The 24,719-nt window shown below is 31.5% G+C and overlaps 1 protein-coding gene across 1 annotated transcript in view; it reads left to right on the forward strand.

Moving 5' to 3' along the window:
• LOC147065104 (fatty acyl-CoA reductase 1) overlaps positions 1 to 24,719 on the forward strand; it is a 108,151-nt gene that overhangs the window by 65,877 nt on the left and 17,555 nt on the right. The window contains exon 4 of the mRNA XM_085956738.1: positions 19,161 to 19,327. Coding sequence (XP_085812864.1) covers positions 19,161 to 19,327 — 167 coding nt within the window. The remainder of the gene's footprint in view (positions 1 to 19,160; positions 19,328 to 24,719) is intronic.

Below are 24,719 nucleotides of genomic sequence, written 5' to 3' on the forward strand. Positions count from 1 at the left end.
TATTTTTTCAAAACAATTCGACTTCTTCCCATATACAGGAATAGTCTAATCAAAATATTCATAGAAAAGATTGTGTCTTCGGGTCAGTTTAATACGAAAAATAAGTATCCACTGAGTTTAGTGGCGCGAAATCCATTTGAGAGGCGATCCTATTCCACATTTTGGTATTAACATAATCTTCTCTGACTTTTCTTTTAATTGTCCTAGATTAACAATTGACACATAACATTGTAGGTATCTAATTAAATAAAAAAATGAATATCAGGTATACATGTACATAGCAATTAACAATTAAAATACTTGACTGGCAATACTGGACGAACGGTTACGCCAACTACCGATCGCGTCTGTTATCACTTTCTTTGTTTGTTGTTTCTATCACAAATAACTTGGTTCATTCCGTTCTACTTTTCGTTTTATTCCAACTTGTCACATACCCCTGCTTAATGCTAATGAAGTTCTCAATCGAATGTGAAAGAACCGAGAAGTTCTGCGTAGTACCAGGAAACTACAGTACATCAGCCACATTGTGAGAGGACAAAAGTACAGCATCCGCCAACTTGTCATTCAAGGAAAGATCAATTGTAAGCGAAGTAGAGGACGATGCCACATTTCGTGGCTTAAGAATCCTTAAGCTCTACTGAACTGTTCCGGGTAGGAGATGACAAAGCTAAGATAGCCTTGATGGTTTCCGACCTCGGCTAGGGAATGGTACAATAAGAAGAAGAATGCAAATACATTTAAAAGTATATAGGGAATATACTTTGTGAAACTAATACCCTGTTTACATGTGCATGGATTTACTGTTCACAGTAAGAAAATGTATGGGTAAACATGTATCATCCTGCAGTTGGCAAAATTGCGTGTATGAATCAAACAAGTTTGGAAGCTTCTGAATTTGAATGCGCAAGTAAGATCTGCACCTGCGCAGTAGAACGATAATGGTGAACCTGTCGGTAAAAAAACAAACTACGCATTTTGAGGTTAACAGATTTTCAATACGTCCTGTCAAATAGTACTATAAAATGACAACATCGCGCCTCGCTTACTCTTGAAGAATGAGATTGGAGAGACAGTCAGCACTTTTACGTGTAAACAGTTATTGTCACGATGGTTTAAAATAAGCACTATTTCCGTCAGTAAATTCATGTACATGTACAGGCGCTATAAAGGCTGTGTTCTGATTGGATAATCTTATTATATCTCATAACTTATATCCTATAATGGTGACCCCAACGTGACGCAATTTAATCGATGATTAAAATGAGGACATTGTTAATGAACCATGTCAAAATAAAAAAAAATATATCTACGTCAGTTGTAAAATAATTGTAATACGTAGGCTACATGGCAATATAATTATAATAATATACTATTAAAATCGTTGCAAATTCAATAGCCCTCCATGACCTCTCTCAAGAAAACATTACGTAACAACAAAATCGTTACGTAGTTGTAATAAAAAAAATCCTAGACGATGACATGATAATTTTACAAAGTAATTTTATTCGATATTTAATAAACTTTTTTCGGTAATTGAGTAATAATGATTTTCACCTTCTTCAAGTTTGCAGCAGATTAAATTGATACAAGTGAATTTAATAATACTCGGTTGGTTCTTTTTTATTATTCGGCCGACCTAAATATGCGTGATGTTTTTTTTTAATAATTAATTCAACTTGGGACGAAAAAATGGTGATTGCGTTATTTAATTTTTTGTATCACTCTTACATTTTAATGTCTAAGTATGAATTATTACACAAACTTAATCACTCGACCAATGACCTGAATAATTACTATGTAGTTTAGTTGTCGAACCCGAATTTATTGTCACTAAATTTTCTTCAGATCGAACTTTTCCTTCTGTAGCATAATAGCGCCTGTACACGTGCATGGATTTACCTTTACCAATAGTGTATATTTTAAACTATCGCTATAATAACTGTTTGTGTTTGTCAAAATCGAGAAAAAAATACGCACGTATTCTTTGTATAATTTGATCTATAAATTCCAAAATGCGACAAAACCCTACGAAAAAAGGTCATCAACCAATTATTGTTTCATATTATTATTTCCGTGTTTCATATTATTTAAAGCTTGGTAGATTTCGCGCGTGTTTGAGTCAGCCAATAAGGGAACGTTCAATGTTGGAAATGGCGTCTCCCATGCTGTAGCATCCGGTAAACTCATGACAGTGCCATGGAAATATGTGCCTTATGCGGAATAAATTAAAAAATGAGGTTCGAGTAGCGCTACATCCAATTTTATTTTGCTTAAATTTATTACATTTAAGAGTTTATCGGCTGAAACAAATTGCCATTCGATTCTAATTTCGACATAGAATACAATGGATAAAATAATCTCACGTAAAATAAATAATTGATGCTTGAAACATAAAAATATTGTTTCCCGCAAATATCCAATTGTGGACATGTCGTTTTTTGTAATTAGACGCTTCAATTATTGTTTTCTAATTTTTTAGTTGTTTTTCTATCAATCAAAGTGAGAAACTACTTAACTGCACTTCAATCATTAATTTAAAAAAAAAAAACAGTTGACATAATTATGGAATATTCCATGGGAGTGCTGAAAAAATATATCTTTGAAAGATAGCAGTTAACAAAAAATCAAAGCATCCAGTGCAAAGCAATGTAATAAAATTGTATACGGCGGATAACTTCAAGAGTGTGGCCGACTGGAGAAAGAATATAATCTCGGGATAGAAATTCCTGGTGGATGGTTTTGCATTTGGCACACAGAACAGAATAACAAATAGAATTCCGATAGTTTATACTACATACAAATACAGTAAATGATGACGCAGGGTTTTGAATCTGTGAATGTCCTACGAAAATGAACCATGCATTATAAACGTGCAATATTGTGTGTAATACACCAATATTAAACGAACGTCAATGCATAAACCGAGATTAGTTGTCAGTATTTGTCGTATGATATATTATTGATACGTATTTAAATTTTTCTCTTATTCTTCCTTACTCGAGAATGGTTTCCTGCTTCTCCTTACCCGTTAGGTATTTCAGTTTCCATTATTTCTGAGTTCCCTTATTTGGCACGATTGGTAACCGTTGTTATACACCAGGCATTTTTTGACTGGCTACGGTAGATTCGCTGCCAAACTTTTTGTCAATATATCTGTATGTCGAGAAAATGCAGAGTTCAAACCACATCCTCTGGGAATGTCCAAGAATTGTGCTTTGAAAGGAAAGATATTCGGTCCAACAGCAGAAATAGTCAGCAATCCATAGCTTGTATTTTATATAATAACAGATTTATTAAGTATTTGTCTCTAATACTCATTTAATTGTAAAGTGTATAAAAAATACGTAATATTATATATTGCAGTGCATCTACAAAAAAATATCTCATTAGTGTTTTCCGCGTAGTTTAAAACATTATGATAGGTCTCGTTTTCAAATCTTTTTAATTCTTGGTCAAAATATTTTTTTACTTTATAATAAATACTTAGGTAGGTAGTAGGTTTTGCGTCATTCCAAATAACATACGTCAAACTCAGGTGTCATTAATATAATGATGATCCCTCCCATATACGTGTATATTTTTCACAGAATACAAAAATAATCTATTCTGTTACGAGTTATAACTACTAATTTAATAAATAACTTAGATGATTTTGTCGGCGAAGGGTAGACGTAGGCTATTAAGATTTGACAAAAATGGTGCACACTAAACATTTTCAGTCATACTTATTTGTTTTCATTGAACTGAGAATATTATTTGCAGATGGTGCTGGTTAGTTTTAAAAATGTATTTAAAACTTACCCAAACGAAACCATAATAGTATGCTATGGGCCATCCGACAAAAATAGTGTAAACTTTTTCAGTCATACTTATTTTTTTTCGTTGAATTAAGAATACATAATATTGCAAATGGTGTTGGTTAGTTTTTTTAATCACTAAGCCCTGCCTAAACCAAACCATACGTAATTTAAGGTATTTTATAGATAAACGAATATTTTTTTATTATTATTATCCACTATAGCTTGGATTAGGCAGCGTTTAATTAAATTTTAAAAGCAAACTAACACTATCTATAAATTATAGTCTTAATTCAATGAAAACAAATTCGTTTGACTGATAAAGCTTAGTGTACACTATTTATGTCAGATCTTAACAGCCTACCTCCACTCTTCACCAGTGATGCCATATGTATCCAACATGTCTACTTTGCTAGGCCATATTGAGTGAAGAGGAATTTTCTAAGGCAGCACATCAAATATTAGTGTAAAGTTTTCCGAATAAAATAAAAATCGTTGTTGACCGGTGACCTTCGTGTGATTTTTGTGAAATTTTACAGATTTACTAAAAATTACGATGAGTACAAACATGAGGGTAGAATTAATTTTTATTTGTAAGTCTGTGTAAAAGTTTGATTTCTTTGAATAAGAGTTAGCGTGATGCTTGTTAGTTGTCATCGAGTGTTTATGTGATGATTATGTACATTGGAGGTATTAAAGTCTTATTAAAATGTGCCATGTTACATCGGAGATCTCTACAATTGATTACCTATATAATAATTATGGTATTTAACATTGATTGTTTTGCTAAACTGTGCTGTCTTACATAATATACGAATTAATTTTCTTCATTGACCATTATGTGCTCGTCAGTTAGACCATATTATGCTCTATCTATACGCTATATATAGAGACCGGATTATATTGTCACTGTTCTGGCAGAAGACACTAATTCGAAAAAATGACATATTGAGTTAGTTATACCAAAATGTTCCTTATTTCAAATTTTACCGTCTAGAGACCTTCTTAATAAATAAACAGTCTTTATTTTAAAGATATCCTTTTAACGATTACTTAATAAACTCACATGATAGACCATTTCAAACATTTTAACAACTTCAAAGTCAAATTACTCAAAACTAGTATTCTCCAGTTAGTGGATTCTGCCAGAACAGAGACAATATGCAGCATAAAAAGCTTGAAATATGCAAGAAAAATGGTTAAAATATGCACAAAAATTGTCAAAAATTGCAACATTAAATAATAAAAAAAATATAAGTAATTTTTAGTTTTTTTTTTAATTTCAAAATCAGCTTACAATTAGTATGTATCGACGATAATGTTTAATTAACAATTATTTAACATTTTGTTACTACTGTTCCAAATCGACTGTGTTTGCGTAGGTAATGGCGTAGGTAACCCTCGATTTTTTGAAAAGTGCTTTTATTAGATATTAACAATGTGTATAACTAAATACACGTTCTATAAAAAGAAGTAACCCGCAAATACCGTATTTTTATCATGCACCCAATGTATGTGCCTATTTTTTTTGAATATTAAACTAAAATCATTAAAAAAAACGTTTTTTGCGACTGTAAAATTTGTTCGCCCTTTTTCCTAAACACGGTCGAAATGTAAGATTGTGTCTTCGATCACTCAAAATATTTTTATAAGTGGAAAAGTACTGGGCAGTATTTGAATTTGGATGCTATGTTAGCAAAAGTTCATCCGTCCCATTAGTAAAACTATCGATTTGACTCAAAGGTTTAAAACTTGGATTATTGTTCAAAATGTTTTCAAACTTTTCTCTAAATTTACGCGGGAATACCTCTGGCAATGCGGAGTTCATTTGGCGGATTTTATTCATTAACGGAATAGATTCAGTCAAAGCCAAACCTTGAGTTTCAAGCTTTTTAATTCTCACAGGTATGTAGGAAGAATGGGTGGTAATCACAGTTATGTCTTTTTTATATACTAGAATCGTTAAAAATGCTTCCTTGGACTGACAACGTATACTACACAATATTGTAAATACAGCGAAAATATGCGCCATTACTAGATTTTAGGAAAAATATGCAATGACCGGTGAGAACGGGCTAAATATGCAAATGCATATAACCCGGTCTCTAGTTATATATAATATTATTATGTACACCACACGGCGCATCCAAGAATCTCTCTCGCTCACCAGATCTCTTTCATCTTCTCTGGACATGCCAGCATATACTTTTATGGATGTTATTTAGCGGATATAAATAATATAAAACACATTACTGATAATATCTAATATATCCTGAAACCAATTATGGATTATTAATTAATTTTTTCTTTTATTAAACGAATAATTCACAAGACTTAAGAATGTACCATTCTAATTATTAAACATACATAATTTTGAAAAACACGTCTGAGAAAATATATTATATCCAATAGAAAAAATCTTTTTGAAAAAAGTAAGACACCCGGCAAGACTCGAACCTGAAACTCCTGGATTTATTCCCCAATCCGCACATTATCCACTATCTACATACCAATAGCTAAGTCCACATTTAGTCACTTCATCACCCAATTCCTCTTCAACTTTTAAATTCTGGTTTTACACCGAGAAGTTTTGTGCATGCGCAGAGGAGATGAATCCGTTTTAGTGTCTACATTCGTTCATCACAGCTTTCACTTCGTGAAGTCAGATAATATACATGCGCTTCAGTTTGTTGGTATAATCTTTTTGGGTTATATCCCATTATGCGCAATGTGCCCTATACTCCTCAATAAAATTCATTGTCATAATTTCAGTCGACATTTTGCAAAAAAATCGTAATATTTCAATACTAAAGGTTCAAATAGACTATATGACGATCGGGCACATATATGCTAAGAGCGTTTTAGTGTCTATGATCAAATCTATGCCAATCCGACATATTATACATACATAATGTATGACAGCAATAACATCCTATTTACACTCTGTGACACCCTGTGACACAGGACGCCAACATAAGAAACGGGTTTTTCGACATATATATGACCGATCGTCATAGAGTGTATTTGAAGCATAATATGCATCCAATATGATCAACTATTCTTAACATCGACTACCAATAGACTAAAATAAATATGTTTATTGACAAGCAACTGCACGAACCACCCGAATCTTATCGAACAAATACGAAGCTGCTGGGGTGTTGAACTGAAATCCAAGCCGGTCGGATCGCAGTTCGCTAGTACTTTCATCACAAAATGGCGGCCATTTTCAAACCGATTCGAGGGCCGACGACGCATGCCCTGTGTTCAATTCGTGAGACGTACGGAAGAGTTCCGAGTGTAGACTTGGCTAATGACGACAAACTTGAACTATTTGCCTTTTAATACCCGCTCATCAGCGTTCTTCCAAATCAAGCTACTATATTGGCTATCGGTTTTTGTTTACTATTATTGATTATTAATACTCATTCTTATTTATTATTAGCAGGTACTTATATTATTGTTATTTCTCATTAGTAAACTTCATTAAATTTCCTATGTGTTACCCAATAATTACGTTCTTACGCTTATTAATTATGTTATTAGTGATCAGTACTTATTAGATCAACTACTTATTCATAATTTGTTTGTTATATTTTTTATTGTGATCCTTGACTTGATAGGTAGGTGATAAAGTTTTTACTTACTTAATTGTATCAATTTAGCATATAAGTGATGATTAACTGTATCCGTTATCAGTGTGTATTTACCACAAAAAACGACTTAAATGGAATAGTAGAAAACTTAACTCCATTAGAATTTAAATTTATATCCCACCAAGTAAGTACCCTCGGTCAATAGTATTAATATAAATAATTACAAGATAAAAATAACTTTTTATATACAACGTTTTTAAATTTTCTGTTCAATTATTATTCTCAATATGCTCAAACTTGTACTTGATATGAAGTAAATAAAAAAAACAAACAAATATAGAATACTGAAATGCCATTTTGATTTCCATAGTAATGCAAGTATATATTAATAATTTAGTTGCTAGGACCACCCAATTAGCAACCAATAACAGTGGATTGGATTACGGATTTCTTCCGAAATAACTTTTCCTACAAACAGAATTAACTGAAAATTAATTCAATTCTACTTAAAGGTGGCTAAAAGTATTAAAGAATGCATTGGCATCGTCTTCTGATATTATATTCTAAAAGTTTCAAATGTCTAGCTAGTCGGGAAGTAAGTTAAAAATCTATTGCAAGATTTTTACTGGATAAACAACCACCGGACAAATAAGAATACGAGCTAATAAAAACGTTGTAAAATATATTTTTGCAAAATTATCATATCAGAGGTTTGAATTGTTTAGCGACGTTTGTAACTTTAACGGGCTTATAAACAATAGTATCCAAATTTTCAACCGATTTCATTTGAGATTTTAATTGCATCTAACTGTTTCATTATTTAATCTAAAATTATGAATATCCGGCAAAAAACAATTCTTACATTCTTACCTAATTTAAAGTGGTGTTCTTAATCTTTATTAATTTCAATTAAATATTATTATATTGAAATCACACCATTTAGGTATGTGTCAGTATTCACTTAAAAGCCGTCCCAATTATTTTAAAGTATGCCATACACGCCTTGATTTATTTCTTCATTATTTTCTGCAATTGGGTTAACGCTTCTTGACCAAAGTAACAATGCCACAGATTAATTTATTAAGCAATGACAAACCGCATGATATTAATCTGTATCCGAAACATTAAAATTATTTCAAAATAATCTAGAATGGTGAAAACGATAAGTAGGTACATATTTAATATATATATTTATTTGTAGTATTACCTCTAAAGCTTACTATCATATCCAATGCCGACTTATATTCAGCCCGTAGCTGTGGCGAAAAGCTCCGACATAAATAGTGCACAATAAACTTTGTCAGTCAAACGTATTTGTTTTCATTGAACTAAGTTTACAATGTGTAGATAATGTTTTTTCAGTTTTTAAAATTCAATTAAACCCTGCCTAATCCAAGGCATAGTATATAATAGTTAAAATATAATATATATTATCTATAAAATACCTAAAATACGATTGGTTTGATTTAGGCAGGGCTATCTGTATATATTATTATGTATTCTCAATTCAACGAAAACAAATAAGTACGACTGAAAAAATGTACACTATTTTAGTCAGATGACCCATAGCACGCCGAAACTATTATATTTTGGTTTAGGCATGATTTAATTGAATTTTAAAAACTAACCAGCACCGTCTGCGAATTATATTATTAGTTCAATGAAAACAAATAAGTATGACTGATAAAGGTTATTGTGCACTATTTATGTCGAATCTTAACAGCCTACATCCACCCCTTACCACTGGACCGTGGCACTAACTCACGAATTACGGTGGTAGTGCTTATCTTCGGATGCAATTTTTGGAATAAATGAAGATTTTTGATTGCATATTATTTCGTTCAAATTATTACCATAAATTTTAATATCCAACAATCATCATTTTCTATAAACAGCTTACCATATTGTATTCGACATATAAGCGATAACTAGCACTACCATCAAAGTTCATAGTTTCGTATCATGGCCTCACTATTACAATGTGCCTTGTATTCCATCGGGTGTGTTAAAAGTGGTATACTTAGTTTCCCTCTTTTTGCCCTCACAAAGCTTTTCGAATGCATTTACTCAGTGCCCATTATCACATAAAAAAATGATAATATTATAGGAATATCTTAAATAATAATAATTTTTGAATTTAGAAAAGCTATCTGGAAAATAAAGTAACAAATAAAATTATATTTATTGATGCAACCAATTTTTACCCGTTTTCTTATTGTGTTTTAATAAAAAAATGCATATTTAAATTTTTTTAAATAAAATGTGACTGCTATGGTAGATCACGGGATCTTACGTCTGGTGTGAAGCATCATTTTTTTATAACTGGGAATGTCTCAGGAGCAGTTACCCAAGACTAAGGTCGCCACGCACTCAAACGTGCTTTGACTGAATTTACATGACTAAGTTAGGTACCCATGGGAAAGATGAGCACGTAGAGGCAATATTAAAAATTGTAGTAAGTAACAAATTAAAGCTCATACAAAACTGCCGAACATTCTAATTGAAGAGATCTTCACGTCACGGCAGTATGACGCCGCAAATTTTCTAAATGCAATAAAATTGGCCTTTGTGGCGACCAGGTCGGATGGTCCGATGGGCCCAACAGCTGTTTGAACCGACTTGAGCAGCTCTTTCCTTTCCGTACACATTTAGGACATTCCCAGAGGATGTGGTTTGCATCCTGAATTTCTCCACCACATGGACATGTTGAACGGGTAACAAGACAACGCGCAAAGAACCTGCCAACGAAGCCACCATATGCAGTCAAGAATTGACTGGTGTAAAATGATCTAGCTAGAGTCAAAGCGGTTATACCCATTCGCCATTTCGATATATGAAAAAAAAAACATATAAGTGCCGGCCTATGGTGGAGGCATCCTATTTTACAACGTTTTTAATAGCTCGTATTCTTGTTTATCCGGTGGTTGTTTGTCCAGTACAAATCTTGCAATCGATTTTTAACTAACTTCCCGACTAGCTAGATAATATTTAAAACTTTTGGAATATATCAGAACACGATGCCAATGCATTCTTTTAATACTTTTTTAAGCATAATTGAATTCATTTTCAGTTAATTCTATTTTGTATGGTAAGTTATTTCAGAAAAATCTGTAATCCGTGGTTGCTAAGTGGGTGGTCCTAGCAACTAAATTATTAATATATACGTGCGCTACTATGGAAATCAAAATGACATTTCAGTATTCTATATTTGTTTGTTAGTTTGTTTTTTATTTACTTCATATCAAGTACAAGTTTGAGTACATTCAGCATAATAATTCAACAGAAAATTTAAAAACGTTGTAAGTATATAAAAAGTTCTTTTTATCTTGTAATTATTTTCTACCAGGTCTTTAACGCCGCCGCTCTAAAACAATTACTTTAAGATAGTTTTAAATATAATTTACATAGTTTATCAAGTATTTTATTAAATACATTTGTGAAAAACTAAAACCCTCATGAAATTCTTAATTATATATCACGGCACTCATTTGAGAAATATTATATTGCATAACTTCTTTTTATGAAATATAACACTTGATCTATATAATGAATATCGATGTCAAAAATCACTCTTATCTATGCCAATATCAACTTTTAGAATGGCTTGACATTTGAAATTTGAATTAGTTTAACGTCGCCCTATTTTTTTAATCAAATATATTTTTTACAATATAAATTGGTAAATTCACAAAACTGTCAATCATTAATCTTGTTACGGCGTAAAAAAAACCTTCAAATCAACGCGTATAAAAACGCATTTTAGGAGACACAAAATACAATCTAAATTAATAAAAAACATGCAAGTGTTATGAAATTTATTCTAATTTGGATATAACTCATTATGTTACATTAATTTAGGTACCTGTTTTGATTGCAAGAGTTTATTAAGTAGGTATTAATACCTTCCACATATACAAAAATATGCAAGATTTGTTGTATTTGCTGACGGAACTTAATCTGACAACGCTATAGTAATTAATTCATATTTTTTTACAATATTTTGTTACAAAATAATCACAGCATGATTTATTTTTAAATAAATAATATATTTAAAACAAGTACATAATATTACAAAAAATCGCTATAAGCACTTAAGTAAGTAAGTGATTTTTTCCAATTTTTTTTTACATCATTTTTTACCAGCTTAAAATTTATTTATAACTTACGTGGTTTTACCAAAAGGTTGAACGAACAAAAAATAATAAATAAATATTTTTCAAGCTCATTAACAAAAAAATGTATGGACTGCATACTGTGCAGTCTTGTAGATGTAGACTACAAACATTTTAACAATGTGTTATATTTGGTGTCAATCAAACTAATGAAGCGATCACTTTGTTAGAAAATACTAACATCAAAAACATGCGTATTTTTTACATAAATGGATGTAAAAAATTGTCGAATCATATCAAAATCACTCATGCGCATCTATTATATTATATACAGGACCGCTATCGAGAGTACTTTTGTGTCGAAGTATTAGCACTTATTGTAACAATTGCACTAAGTTAGTTGTATTTGTTACGACAAGTGCTATGTTTTAACAGCGCCTCTCTTGGGTGTGCTAAATTTTAGAGCAAGATAGACAGTTTTTGACTGTTTAGATTAGACGGATAACTTATTGTAACAATTATAATACTTCGATACAAACATATGAAAAACTACCCTAAGTAATTGCGGATAGCAGTCTTGTGTATAGAATAGATGCGATATTTGTATAAAATTGAATATACAATTTAACATCACATTTTATCACATTTTAATACTCAATGATGGTTTATCGCATATGCAAAACTTTTGAAAGGGTAGTATTTAGTAGGAAGTATTTAAAACAGTCGAATCAAAATTCGGACTTTCTTCCACATCCCTAAAACCGGCGCTGGCAGCAATTAGTTTACGTGATTCTAAATTATGGTCAAGTAATTAATAATAAAATAACTATATCACTTAATATAAAACAGAGTTAAAAATAGAACTGGAATCAAAAAGCTTTGATTCCTAATAGAGCTTCAATATTGGGACCATACCTAAATAAGGTTTGATATAAAAAAAGGATTTCAAGTTATACACATTTATATTTTTATAGAAATTGATGTTTTTTTTTTAAATTAAATATAAAAAATATTAAAAGTTTGAATTACCTATTCAAAAATCTCTTAGATACAACATAGAAAACTTAAACTAAATTTTAAAAAATTACAATAAGAACTTCCAGAAGCAAGAAAATACTTAAATACTCATGGATACTTGTCATACAATGTGGTAAATTTAACGGAAATTAAATGCTCTTAAATGTAAATGTGTCATTGACTCTCATTGTAAAATTGAATAGTTTTCAATCAATCGGTTAAAAGAAACCCTTCGATGAATGGAATATCTACTTAATTCACATTATATAACATTATTTTACAATAATTGTAAGTTTATCTTTGACTTAAATAAAAAATATTTTTCTTTTAGATGTTTTCAGACATGTACATATTTATTAATTAATCTACTATAATATAGGTACTATTTAAATTGTAAATTATCAAAAAAAAGTCTCAAATTGTAAGCTACATATATTTTCGCTAGGTGCCTCTGGTAGGTAGAAGTATCACCTTAAACATGAAGTTACATTTTTTCATCATTGTTTTAGTCATCATTTTTACTCATACAAAAAATAGTAATTAAGGGGCGACATGCTCAGCGTAGGTCAACATGGAGCTTTTGTTCTATTTTCAAACCATGATCCTGGACATACCTTAAACGTTGTAGATAATCTATTTACCTAATTTTGAAGCCTTATTATCCTTTATATTTATTTTAAACATTTGATGACTGCATAAAGTATTTTTATTACATAAAATAGTATTTTTTTTTTTAACCCTCTCGCTATAATGTTTTAGAATATAGTCATATTTCAGTACATAAATGTGCAGTGGTGTTAAGATTTTTACATTTATTAATTTTTAAACGCATTTATAAAACCATCAGAATAATTTATATCGACATTATTATAGTGATATATTTACAATAAAAAATTATATTGATAATCTATGTGATTGCATTTCATTATTCGAAAAATGGGCAAGATTAACACATTTGAAGATAATTCTAAAGATACTCATTATAAGCTATGTCTTTTGCTTTATAATAATTATTGACCTAAGAATAAGTTAGTGTTTTTTTGAAATATGCCATTTCTTTTGGCATTCCCCAATAGTTAAGCTACAATATACGACCGTAGCCATAAATTGACAAACTATAATTGAAGTAGGGAGTAAAATGATGTTAATGCGCGTGTTTGAACATGTACCGTTAAAAAAAATCGGTTAGGTACATGTTCAAACACGCGCTTTAACATCATTTTACTCCCTATTTCAATTATAGTTTGTCAATTTATGGCTACGTTCGTATGTTATAGCTTAACGATTGGGGAATGCCAAAATGAATGGCGTATTTAAAAAAAAAACTCTACCTTATTCTTAGGTCAATAATTATTAGAGTTGTTTATTATTATAGAGGTTTAAAAGAATACTATTTTATGTAATAAAAATACTTTATCCAGTCATCAAATGTTTAAAATAAATATAAAAGATAACATGGCTTCAAAATTATATAAATAGATTATCTACAACGTTTAAGGTATGTCCAGGATCGTACTTTGAAAATAGAAAAAAACTCCATTTTGACCCACGCTGAGCACGTCCGCCCTTAATATAGCACCCCTCTTGGCTGTGTCAACTTTTGGAGCAAAATAGAATTGACGGCTAATTTATTGTAACAATTATAATATTTAAATATGATAACAACCCTCGATAGTGGCCTATAGCCGCCTTGTGTATAGAATAGATGAGCTGGTAATCGTAATTGACCTTAAGGTATAAAACCTTAAAAAGAATGTTTTTTCAGATGCATTTTATTATAATAATATTACTAGCTGACATTAGATTTGGTGTCAGTATGTCATAAGACGTAAGTTACGATAAACGTCCATAGAATTATCATATTATAAAACCATAGACACTAAGCCACATAAGTTATTTTCCCATTAACAGAAAATAGTTATTCATTTCGTAATAAATTCTTCTAAAGGTTACACGTTTAATTTTCACCCTACGTAGGCAACTAACTACACGTGCATAAGAGAAATTTTAGATAAATGAGCGCTGATTTATTACATTAAATTAGCATGTTTAATGCCGTCGTCTGTAGTCATCTAGCCACGGTACTACCTACCTACATACAAGCATTAATTTATAGTATGATGCATATGTTACGCCGAATGTGCGAAATTGACTATTACGTGAAATGGGCAAAATTTTGCCTAATTCATGTTATAGTCAAGCCCGTTGCCTTATTCATGAATTAGGTAAATTATCTGCCGAGTGCGTGAATTCGCCAGGGTATGGAAATCTTAAACTGTCAACATGACAGTAGAAAAAGTAAATTTAATACGGATGGTTTTATTAGTTATAATTTGACATAATATAATATTATTATTATTAGGATAGGTTTTATAATTCTGAATTCAACTGAATGTCCATTTTGAGGTTAGCTAACAAGTGTCGACAAACTATCAAATCATACTAGCACAAACAAACAATCGACCATTGCACGATTGATACCCAAGCATTAATCAAATCGCGAAAATACCTTTTAATAAATCCGTTATCATATTATAGTTCTAGATTTTTTTGGGCATAGTAAATGGATATGAACGTCATTGTAGTTATTGATTGGTATATTTTTTTTATATAATCAATGACATTCGACACATTTGGTTAGTTTGATTAGTTGCAAAAAACACCACCGGAGCGCGACCATCTATTTTGACCATGAGCATTTGACACATTTGGTTTAGTTGCAAAAAACACCACCGTAGCGCTACTATCTAATTTAAAAAGTACTGCCGAATTCACGCACTTAGCAAATATTTTGCCTAATTCATGAATAAGGCAACGGGTTTGCATTTTTCATGATTTAGGCAAAATTTTGCCCATTTCATGTAACAGTCGATTTAGCACATTCGGCGTAGCACATACGAAATGGACAGGCATTTTTTAAAATACCTACTGATAAGTTAACCATAAATTATTATTAATGAGTATTTTTATTTTAATATCGGTGATATCAATAATTATGTTTTCGCTTAACAAAATAAGTAAAACAGTAGCCGTAGCGATCGTTCAAAAAAATCGTTCGAAATTGTGTAGTTATTCACTTTCACTTTTACCCATACACCTGTAATGTTAAATAAATAAATCGCTATATACGATCTTCCGTCCCGTAACGAACGCAATCAAATGCGTGAGTAAGTGAAGGACGGAGAGAAAATCATGATGCCGTGACAATGATTCAATGAATATATTTTGAGACTGTCGCTCTATTTTTTTTTTTAAGTAATGTGTCAAAAAGGTTCATCATTCATGACAATATCATCTTAATGGTATTTTAAATTGAAAAAAAAAAACATTTTTTCAGGTTTTCGTCATTAATTCCGAATAAAAAATGGCTACTTCGTGTCTTCATCGCAATATTTATTTTTGGGACGCAAAATAATATTATAAACAAACTAACCCCACGGGCCACAATATAACTGATATTCATCTTTGCCAAAGCGTTCCTTACCCCTTAGAACCCTCCACTTGCAGTGATTATATTGTGTAAATGCCATTAATGAAATCACCTGAAACACCACTTCACATGGACGTACTGAAATATGACTATATTCTAAAACATTAGAGCAAGAGGTTTAAAATAATACTATTTTATGTAATAAAAATACTGTATGCAGTCATCAAATGTTTGAAATAAATATAAAGGATAATAAGGCTTCAAAATTAGGTAAATAGATTATCTACAGCGTTTAAAAAATGTCCAGGATCATGCTTTGAAAATAGCATAAAAGCTCCATTTTGACGTACGCTGAGCATGTCCCCCCAAATAGAATATCAATTTTTCGTTGTATTATCAGTTAGTTTTGATGTAAAAAACATTTACTGCCTAGTATAAAACAAGCCTGATAGAATAAACAGAAGCACTTTAAGAGCCAAATACAAAGATGTATTATGCATCCGAAAATCGACTACGTAACCTTACATTTATAAATTAGTGAACTAAGCATAAACCATGTACAGATACGACTGGATATGGTCGTTATCAGTAAAGTGACATTATTATCACTTGAATACAATATGATTAATTAGTTGTGCTTTACTTCAAAATATGTATCAATTGATATTATCTAACCATATATGTATTTAAAGTAGGTTGTGGGTTAAATTTCACTACCGGATGTAATTCATATGAATTATTTGTGCATTTGAATAAAAAAAAAAACCCCCAGTGGATTGAGCAAATGACTAATAAAGAAATCTACTTAAATATCATTTAACTAATTGGTTATGGGCAATTTATAATTCATTGATGAAGAAATAATTTTCATTTAATTACACTTATTTTAAATCACTTTCATCAGTGTTTCATTAATCGTAAAATGCCGACTTTTCTTGCATGGCGTGTCCTTGCAGTGATTCACTTTCGATTTCTCACCTTCGTGCAACAATTCGAGTGAGCCGTAGTTCCGCATTTCATAATCGTGTGGTCGCAGCCGGTTTCATTTGTTGAATGACTAGCGGTCATTTTACACCAACCTAAATTGATAATATAGTATATTTCACTGCTCTTATCATTAGTCATTGCGTTTTTTTTACGTATAGCTGAGCCTACATTGAAAGATGCTGTTGCCTACTATAAGAATAATCTGTTACGAAACGAAATTTTGACCTCAAAACTCGATTGTGCGGCCAGGTATGACGCTAATAAATCGGGTACAGCATTTTTTATATATTCAAAATGAAGGTCACTCATCCCATTATTACATTGCAATACTGTTCCATAACATTCTGTACTACAATCCACTGAGGGTCTTGGTCGCCTCCAAAAAAACATTCACACTGTCTATGTCTGTCGTAAACTCTCGTCAGTACAGAGACGTCCCGTGGGAGTAGGCAGGTCATGCATTGCTTAGAGGCGGCAAATGAAAAAAACGAGTGAAATTATTACTACTTTTGAAATCAGTGGCGATTTTCTATGAAGCAAACGAAGTGGTCGCTTCATTAGAAAGTGCCTACCGACATCGTTTTAGGAATCGAAAGGGACTCTCCAAAATTTTTTCAACGCCTCAAACCTCTACAAACCACCACTATTTGAGAGTAGATTTCGTAGAAGTGCTCTGATCTTCAGAAGATGATGTCTATTATATTTTTCTGTTAAAAATAGCCGAAAATGAATAAGTAATCAAGGCCGGGGCACGAAGCTGCAAATTTCGAACTTAGTACTAGTATCGGTGCTTATTCTTCGAATGCAATATGGTAATCTGTTTTAGAATATAATGATTGTTGTACAATGGTAAATAATACAATGGTAGAAATACTAAATAAAACATCTTCATTTACACCAAACAAGTTACCGCATTGCATTCTAATATATCTTATAACTAGCGTGCTAGTCTAGTTCTACCTTTATAACTCGCTATTTAGTGTCCCGGCCTTACTCATAGTCATCATTGATAAGTAATAATAAAGGTGAGTATTTACCTAACAAGTTTGCTACAATTTGAGAGTTAAAGTGAAAGGGGATGGCATTAGGGCAGCACTTTTGTCTAGGAACATCACTAGCCTTCACCGCCTTAACCTCGGTGATGATGGTCACTGTCCAACCATCTCAGATTAAGTCTTACGATACTCATTCTCCTCTGGTTGCTTTAAGAGGAGCTTCTTAAATCAAAAGAAGTCAGAAGTCCCCAATTATAATAGTTATAGAGAATTCGTAGATCTTCCTCGCCACGTGTCATTTTCTTCACATTCACAGACTACGAAGATCATTTTCAATATTTTTCTTCCACATATAGATCAATTATTATGCATCTTATGAAGATATTATAAATTTAATATTTTTGTTTTATTTAATAGGAGTCTTGATTTGAAGTATCTCTATAACTGCAGTAAAAATAGTTTTCCATTGTAATGCTACTATACTAACTTCCTAGCTGATTTATTAAGGGCCCACACGCGTCACGTAGGTAAAAATGGAGTTTTATGGTATTTTCAGAGCATAAGCCTGGACATTTCTTAAACGTTGTAGATAATCTATTTATATAATTTTGAAGCCTTATTATCCATTATATTTATTTTAAATATATAATGACCACATAAAGTATTTGTGTTATATTAAATAGTATTCTTTTAAACCACTCGATCTAATGTTTTAGAATATAGTCATATTTCAGTACATCTATGTGCAGTGGTGTTAAGATTTTTTAGATTAATTAATTTTTAAACGCATTTATAAAAACATTAGTAAAATTTTTGTTAACATTATATAGTGAAATATTTACGATAAAAATTATATTTATAATCTCTATGATCCCAAATTTGACAAGAATTAGGCATTTTATTATTCAAAAAATGTGCACGATTAACTCATTTAAAGATAATTTCAAATATACTGATTATAAGCTATGTCTTTGACCATTCATATGTGATAAAAGATCTTACGAATAATGATTTTTTTGTAATAATTATTGACCTAAGAATAAGGCAGTATTTTTTTGAAATACGCCATTTCTTTTGCTAGAATGAAATGCCAATATAATGAATTTTCATTCGTCAACTTTTGCACATTCGTATCCATAAATTATGAGTGCTGAGCTTAAGCTCACAATACATAACATATGTTTGTCTTCAAAACTAACGATAGTAATTCTTGATCTTTCCAGTTGTATGACAAAGTCCGCGCCCTCCGCGGCGGAACTCCGAACCTGCTTCGCAAGATCAAAGCGATCGCCGGAGATGTCTCCATGATTGACCTTGCCATGTCTAAAGAAGACAGAGAAGATATCGAGGAGAATGTACAACTCATTTATCATGCTGCAGCTACGGTCAGGTAAATAAAGCATCTAATATTATATTATATAATATATTATTTAAGACTGAGGATAGATAGACCCTCCCAATTGAATAAGTAAAAAGTGCATTAAACGAGCACAGCCAAACTTTAACTAAGCTGAACTTCAATGTAGTATTTAGTTAGCACCATAAAATACATATTGTCTAAACTGAAATTCAATAAATTCAGACGATATTTATAGGAATTTTAAGTTTTGGTCGCCGTCTCGGAATTTAGGTGATTCTGTGTAAATTTTAAGGCAAATGTAACTTACTTGAACTTGCTAATAATAAATAAAAGGCCAATAGTTAAAGTTTGTCGCAATTAGTACGTCGTCTTGTAGAATAAAGGATAAATGCGCGGACGGGGCGGGGCGTAAACCCAAGAAATGCAGAATTCGATTCCCTGCCGGGGTGGCTTACTTTTTTAAAAAAAGATTTTTTTCTATTGGTTATAACATATTTTCTCAGAAGTGTTTTTCAAAATTATGTATGTTCAATAGTTAGAATAATACATTCCTAAATTTTGTGAAGTATTCGTTGAATAAAGGAAATAGTTAATTAAAAATATGTTTATTCATCATGCCTAAGTTCAAAATCACACAATTCGTCAATATTTCGAAGTAATATACCGTTAGTCTACAAAATCATTTTGAAAATAACCGTAATTTCTTTAAAAACTTACATGCTATACGTTTTAAAAAAATTGGAAATATAATTGAAAAAAAACGGATTTTGGTCATAAAAAACTGATTTATGCAGACGTTAATGACACCAAAAATATTTCGTTAAGACATTATTATAAAAGAATGTGTTACACGTGGGTACGCCGCTAAAACCTTGGTCATTAAAACTGATACTTTGTATATTTGAGAAACACTGAATATAAGATTTTTTGGATTACATGCAAGTTGGTAGCAGAGATATCTGCTATTGCAGCGTTGAATCTTGCATATTGTGTCTTTTATTCTCCATCGTACTATTTTATGATTTTTTTTATTTAATAATATGGTACCCCAATCATATGCACACACAGAAAATTATGTGCAAGGAGAAAATGTCTAAAATATATCCGTAATATACTATTCCGCATAAGCTGCGTTGCGTACGATGGCCGGGTGCAAATCGCTACGTAGTTTGGTAAGCCCACTGCCAGCCGATGACACTGACTTTCGCACTTACTCAGTCTAGCACTTAACCCGCCTCGTCGCTGCCAGGGTCATCTCCAGAATTTTCTTTGATACATTCCGTATAACACCTGACCGGTAGTTATAGCCACTGGTGGGATGCTTGATTACCAATACATGCTCGCTTCTAGAAGTAGTTACTACATGCACATAGCATAACGTTTCTAATTATATTGGGTATGCATATGATATAAAATGCATGTTTTGCACCACAGTAAGAATATTCCATTTACTTAAACAATGTGTGTATTTTTTTCATTTTTCTATTAGTCTATTCGATAGTGATACAACTTATGAAATATTCCAGCGTTAAGTATATAATATTAATAAAATTATCAAACGTCAAAAATAACTTTTGCGAACATCATCTCTTTCGGCCGCGTTAATTAGAAACATCCGCGAGCCGTGCGAGCCGTCATACGTAAAATATCAATAAATTGGCAAAACCTTTTATCATAACAAACGCAACCAATTACGTCAAGCAACCAAAAAAATATCAACAAAACGAATAAAAATATTAGGTATTTAATTTTTCTCCAGTTTTGGCATTATATTCTGTATGGGCGGGGTGGAATCGTTATTACGAAAAACTGGCACAGATGTAGGGTTTGGCAATGCAACTTGTATGTATGACGTTGATATGAGGCCGCCAGAATCTACATTGACGTCCGCTGCCTGGATGTGTGGGATAGGGTTTGGCAATACGCGTCCGGCACTGAAAAATCCCCTCCCCATTAACTGTTCATCTGACGAAAATATTATTAATATAATATTTCGCCAGTTTAAAAGAAGTAGCAAGACATGGAAGTAACACTGGATTTAAATTGGTGAAATAATGTGTAATTTAATTTGATCAAATAGGATTAATTATTGACGTAAAAAAATATCGTAATCGCCATACTTTCAATGCAAGTGAAAACTTAACTGTTTTTGTTAAGCTTTTCGGTATCTTTATAAGTACATCTTTAATATCATGCAAACATATTTAAATCTACTATTTTTTAGTTCGTAAACACACGACGCATGTATCGGAATTCAAACAGTATTTTTTTTTAATGTTGACACGTCTTCTTTCTCAACGGATTAATCTCTAAAATCAAATCAGTATATTCCACTTTGGCGGTCATAATTTAAAAAAATGAATAATTACAAAACACTCACATAATAAACAAGTGAAAAGGCCTTCGGTCTGCCTTTCGTCATTTTCTATCGACACCGCCCCACAAAAGAGCGGTAAACATACTACATATATCAAATGAATTTTCTTTCACGGAAAATTCTTTGCGTTGATCGCTGACAAAAAAAAATCACAAGATGAACAACGAATTACAGGATCTGTAAAACCGTTTTTATAATAATTGATTTACATTTTGTGCTATTCCATTTGAATCATTTTTGGCAACTCTGATTTCGCATTTCATCTTCAGCGTACATCCACAAATTCACTCATATTATATTGACACCATCAACCGATTTTTAAGAAGGTACCAACTAATTCAAAATCCTTTCAAACATGCCTGCTGTATTGGCGGGTTTATCATGTTTAGCAGAACTACTCACTACTCGTACATATATAGTAGCTTAAGGACAGGAGAATAATTGTAGATGGTAAGGAGAAGCCTTCATTCAGAAACGGAAAATGAATGGCTAAGAATGATACATTTACTGATTAATATATGACGTGTATAATCACTTTAATGTTCTAATTACATTATTTTTCTGGAAATACTGTGGTTAGATTCCCGATGAGCTCACAATATATTATTATGAATATATGTGATTTTCTCAATGCCAGGGTTTTTATGTGATCATTTAAACTCTGTTGTCATTTAGGCTCATGCCATGTTGTAGTGTTAAAAAGTATAAGAATAACACAATGCATACTACGTCGTTTTCTAGATAATGTAATAATGATCAGCGCATCTGTTCTATACACAAGACTGCTATCACCCGCTATCGGCAACTATCGACGATAGTTTTTCTATTTTTGTATCGAAGTATTGGCACTTATTGTAACAATTACAATAAGTTAGTTTTAATTGTTATAATAAGTGCTATATTTTAACAGCACCTCTCTTGGCTGTGCTAAATTTTAGAACGAGATAGATAGTTTTGACTATTTAGACGGCTAAGTTATTGTTACAATTATAATACTTCGATACAACATATGAAAAACTGCCCTTGATAGCTGCAGATAGCAGTCTTGTGTATATAAAAGATGCGCAGGAACAGTTGCTACTATCGGTTTTTATTAGATTTAATTGAATGAATTTTCTTATAACTGTATTATACATAGGTAGTCATTTTATGCAGCCTGAATTACCTATTATTCATTCATTTCTTGAATAAATAACTTTTATCTTAGATGCTGTAATAGTTGAAACATGTCCTATCATAAAGAACGAAACCGTTACTGATCATTAATAAATTACACGGACTAAGTTTAGTATTACATATTATTTTGTTTTATTTTAATTAAGACGTAGATATCTAATATTATATAATTTTTCAAATATTGTTTTGTTTGTGTTCGAATTCTAAAGAACTCATAATTTAATGAGATTACGTTGATATTTTTTCCTCGATATATTCATTGTCTTCATTATTCCAATTATAAAAAATGAGTCAACATTTTATTCATTACAATTAATTATCACATAATGCGTGTGCAATGACCCCGGAGTTCTGAAATACCCGGTTAATGTTTTGACGATCAATATTGTTTTTTTTTACATTTAGAAGGTCGGTACCTTTTTTACGCCAACCTATTTCCAGACAGTTTTTTTGGTCTGATACTTAAATAAATCAGTCACAACTCATAATTAAAAGAATATTACTTACGTATGTTTTTGTATTTTTTATCGGCGTGCAAAACTCATGATTATGTAGGCGATAATCTTTGCAAAAACACGCACGAAAATGTTGGTGATGATTCGTATAATATACTATTACTATACTTTATTATTTTTAAACAATCCTTGACGTAAGGCCGTTATAAAATTACTTATAATTTATAACATTCCATCACTTTAAACCATAACAGTATAATAATAAAAATAATTATTATTGTTACAATAATGCCTTCATTGTTGTACAGTCATAATCGTGTCCTTGATTACCAGGAAATTATTATTTATTATTAGGATGAAGTAGATGTTTGCAGTGGCCTCACTAGTAGACGGTAATATGTCAAATAAGGTAAGAAAATAGGTGACATATAAATTGTACGTTTTCTAATTGTAATTTCTTCATCTCTGCAGTCTACCTCAGTTTCTGATTCGTCCTGCGCGTCATGCAGTTCCAACGTGTCCCCCCATAGTTCATTTATTCGACCATAGAACAGAACACTCATTTTATATTCCGTGAACCCAGCCCGTGTTCTTCGGTTACATGTAAATTGTACGTAAAACATTTCACCGTTGCACACTTCGCCGTGAAGTTTCTTAAAGGAAAGAGATGACCGTATATTATACGATCTCCAATTTTATTTGATTCAATATGAACGTTAATTCAATTTTCATATATGATTTTGGTGAAATTAATGAATTCAGGAATGAAAACCTAACCTAACCTAACACATAATCCAATATATCTATTTTTAAAAATTGTTTTGCTGCTGGCTTCCTGTAAAGTGTAAACCGACAAGAACCGTGTTTTATTTAGACATAGATCTTATGTCAGTACTATGCGACGCAGAGGTTGGACGGTCTTTAATATACTGCCATATATTTCGGATATAACATTATTTCACGGTGAAGTATAATATGGCAAACTGCATACGTACAAGTTTCCGGACACGAAGAAAATAAGCTGGATGACAGAAGAAAATGCTAAATTTTCAAAAAAAAATCAAAAAGCGTCTAGAAATCAGTATTTTATTTATTAACCTTTTTTACGAGTAGAATGTCGTATTTTACAAATAATAAAAGAATGCATTAAATCAAAAATAATGTTAAGTAGGTTTATTATTATTAATTACGCAGATAAAAAATGTAGTCATTTTGTATGTAACACTTTATTTATGTTGCATGTTGGTTTTCAAGCGAATCTAATATGCTAGATTTAACAGCATACGCCAGTGCATATTTTGTTAGATAGATGCAACGAATAAAAAAAGTGAGGATTATACTGATTCATTGCAGTATGAAAACGGCCAACCAAATTCGCCATTTTGGAGAGCGACGATTTTGCGTAGACAAATAT

Source organism: Rhyacophila brunnea, unplaced genomic scaffold, assembly GCF_057557595.1.
Source record: "Rhyacophila brunnea isolate RB1 unplaced genomic scaffold, BYU_Rbru_1.0 scaffold_6, whole genome shotgun sequence".
NCBI lineage: Eukaryota > Metazoa > Arthropoda > Insecta > Trichoptera > Rhyacophilidae > Rhyacophila > Rhyacophila brunnea.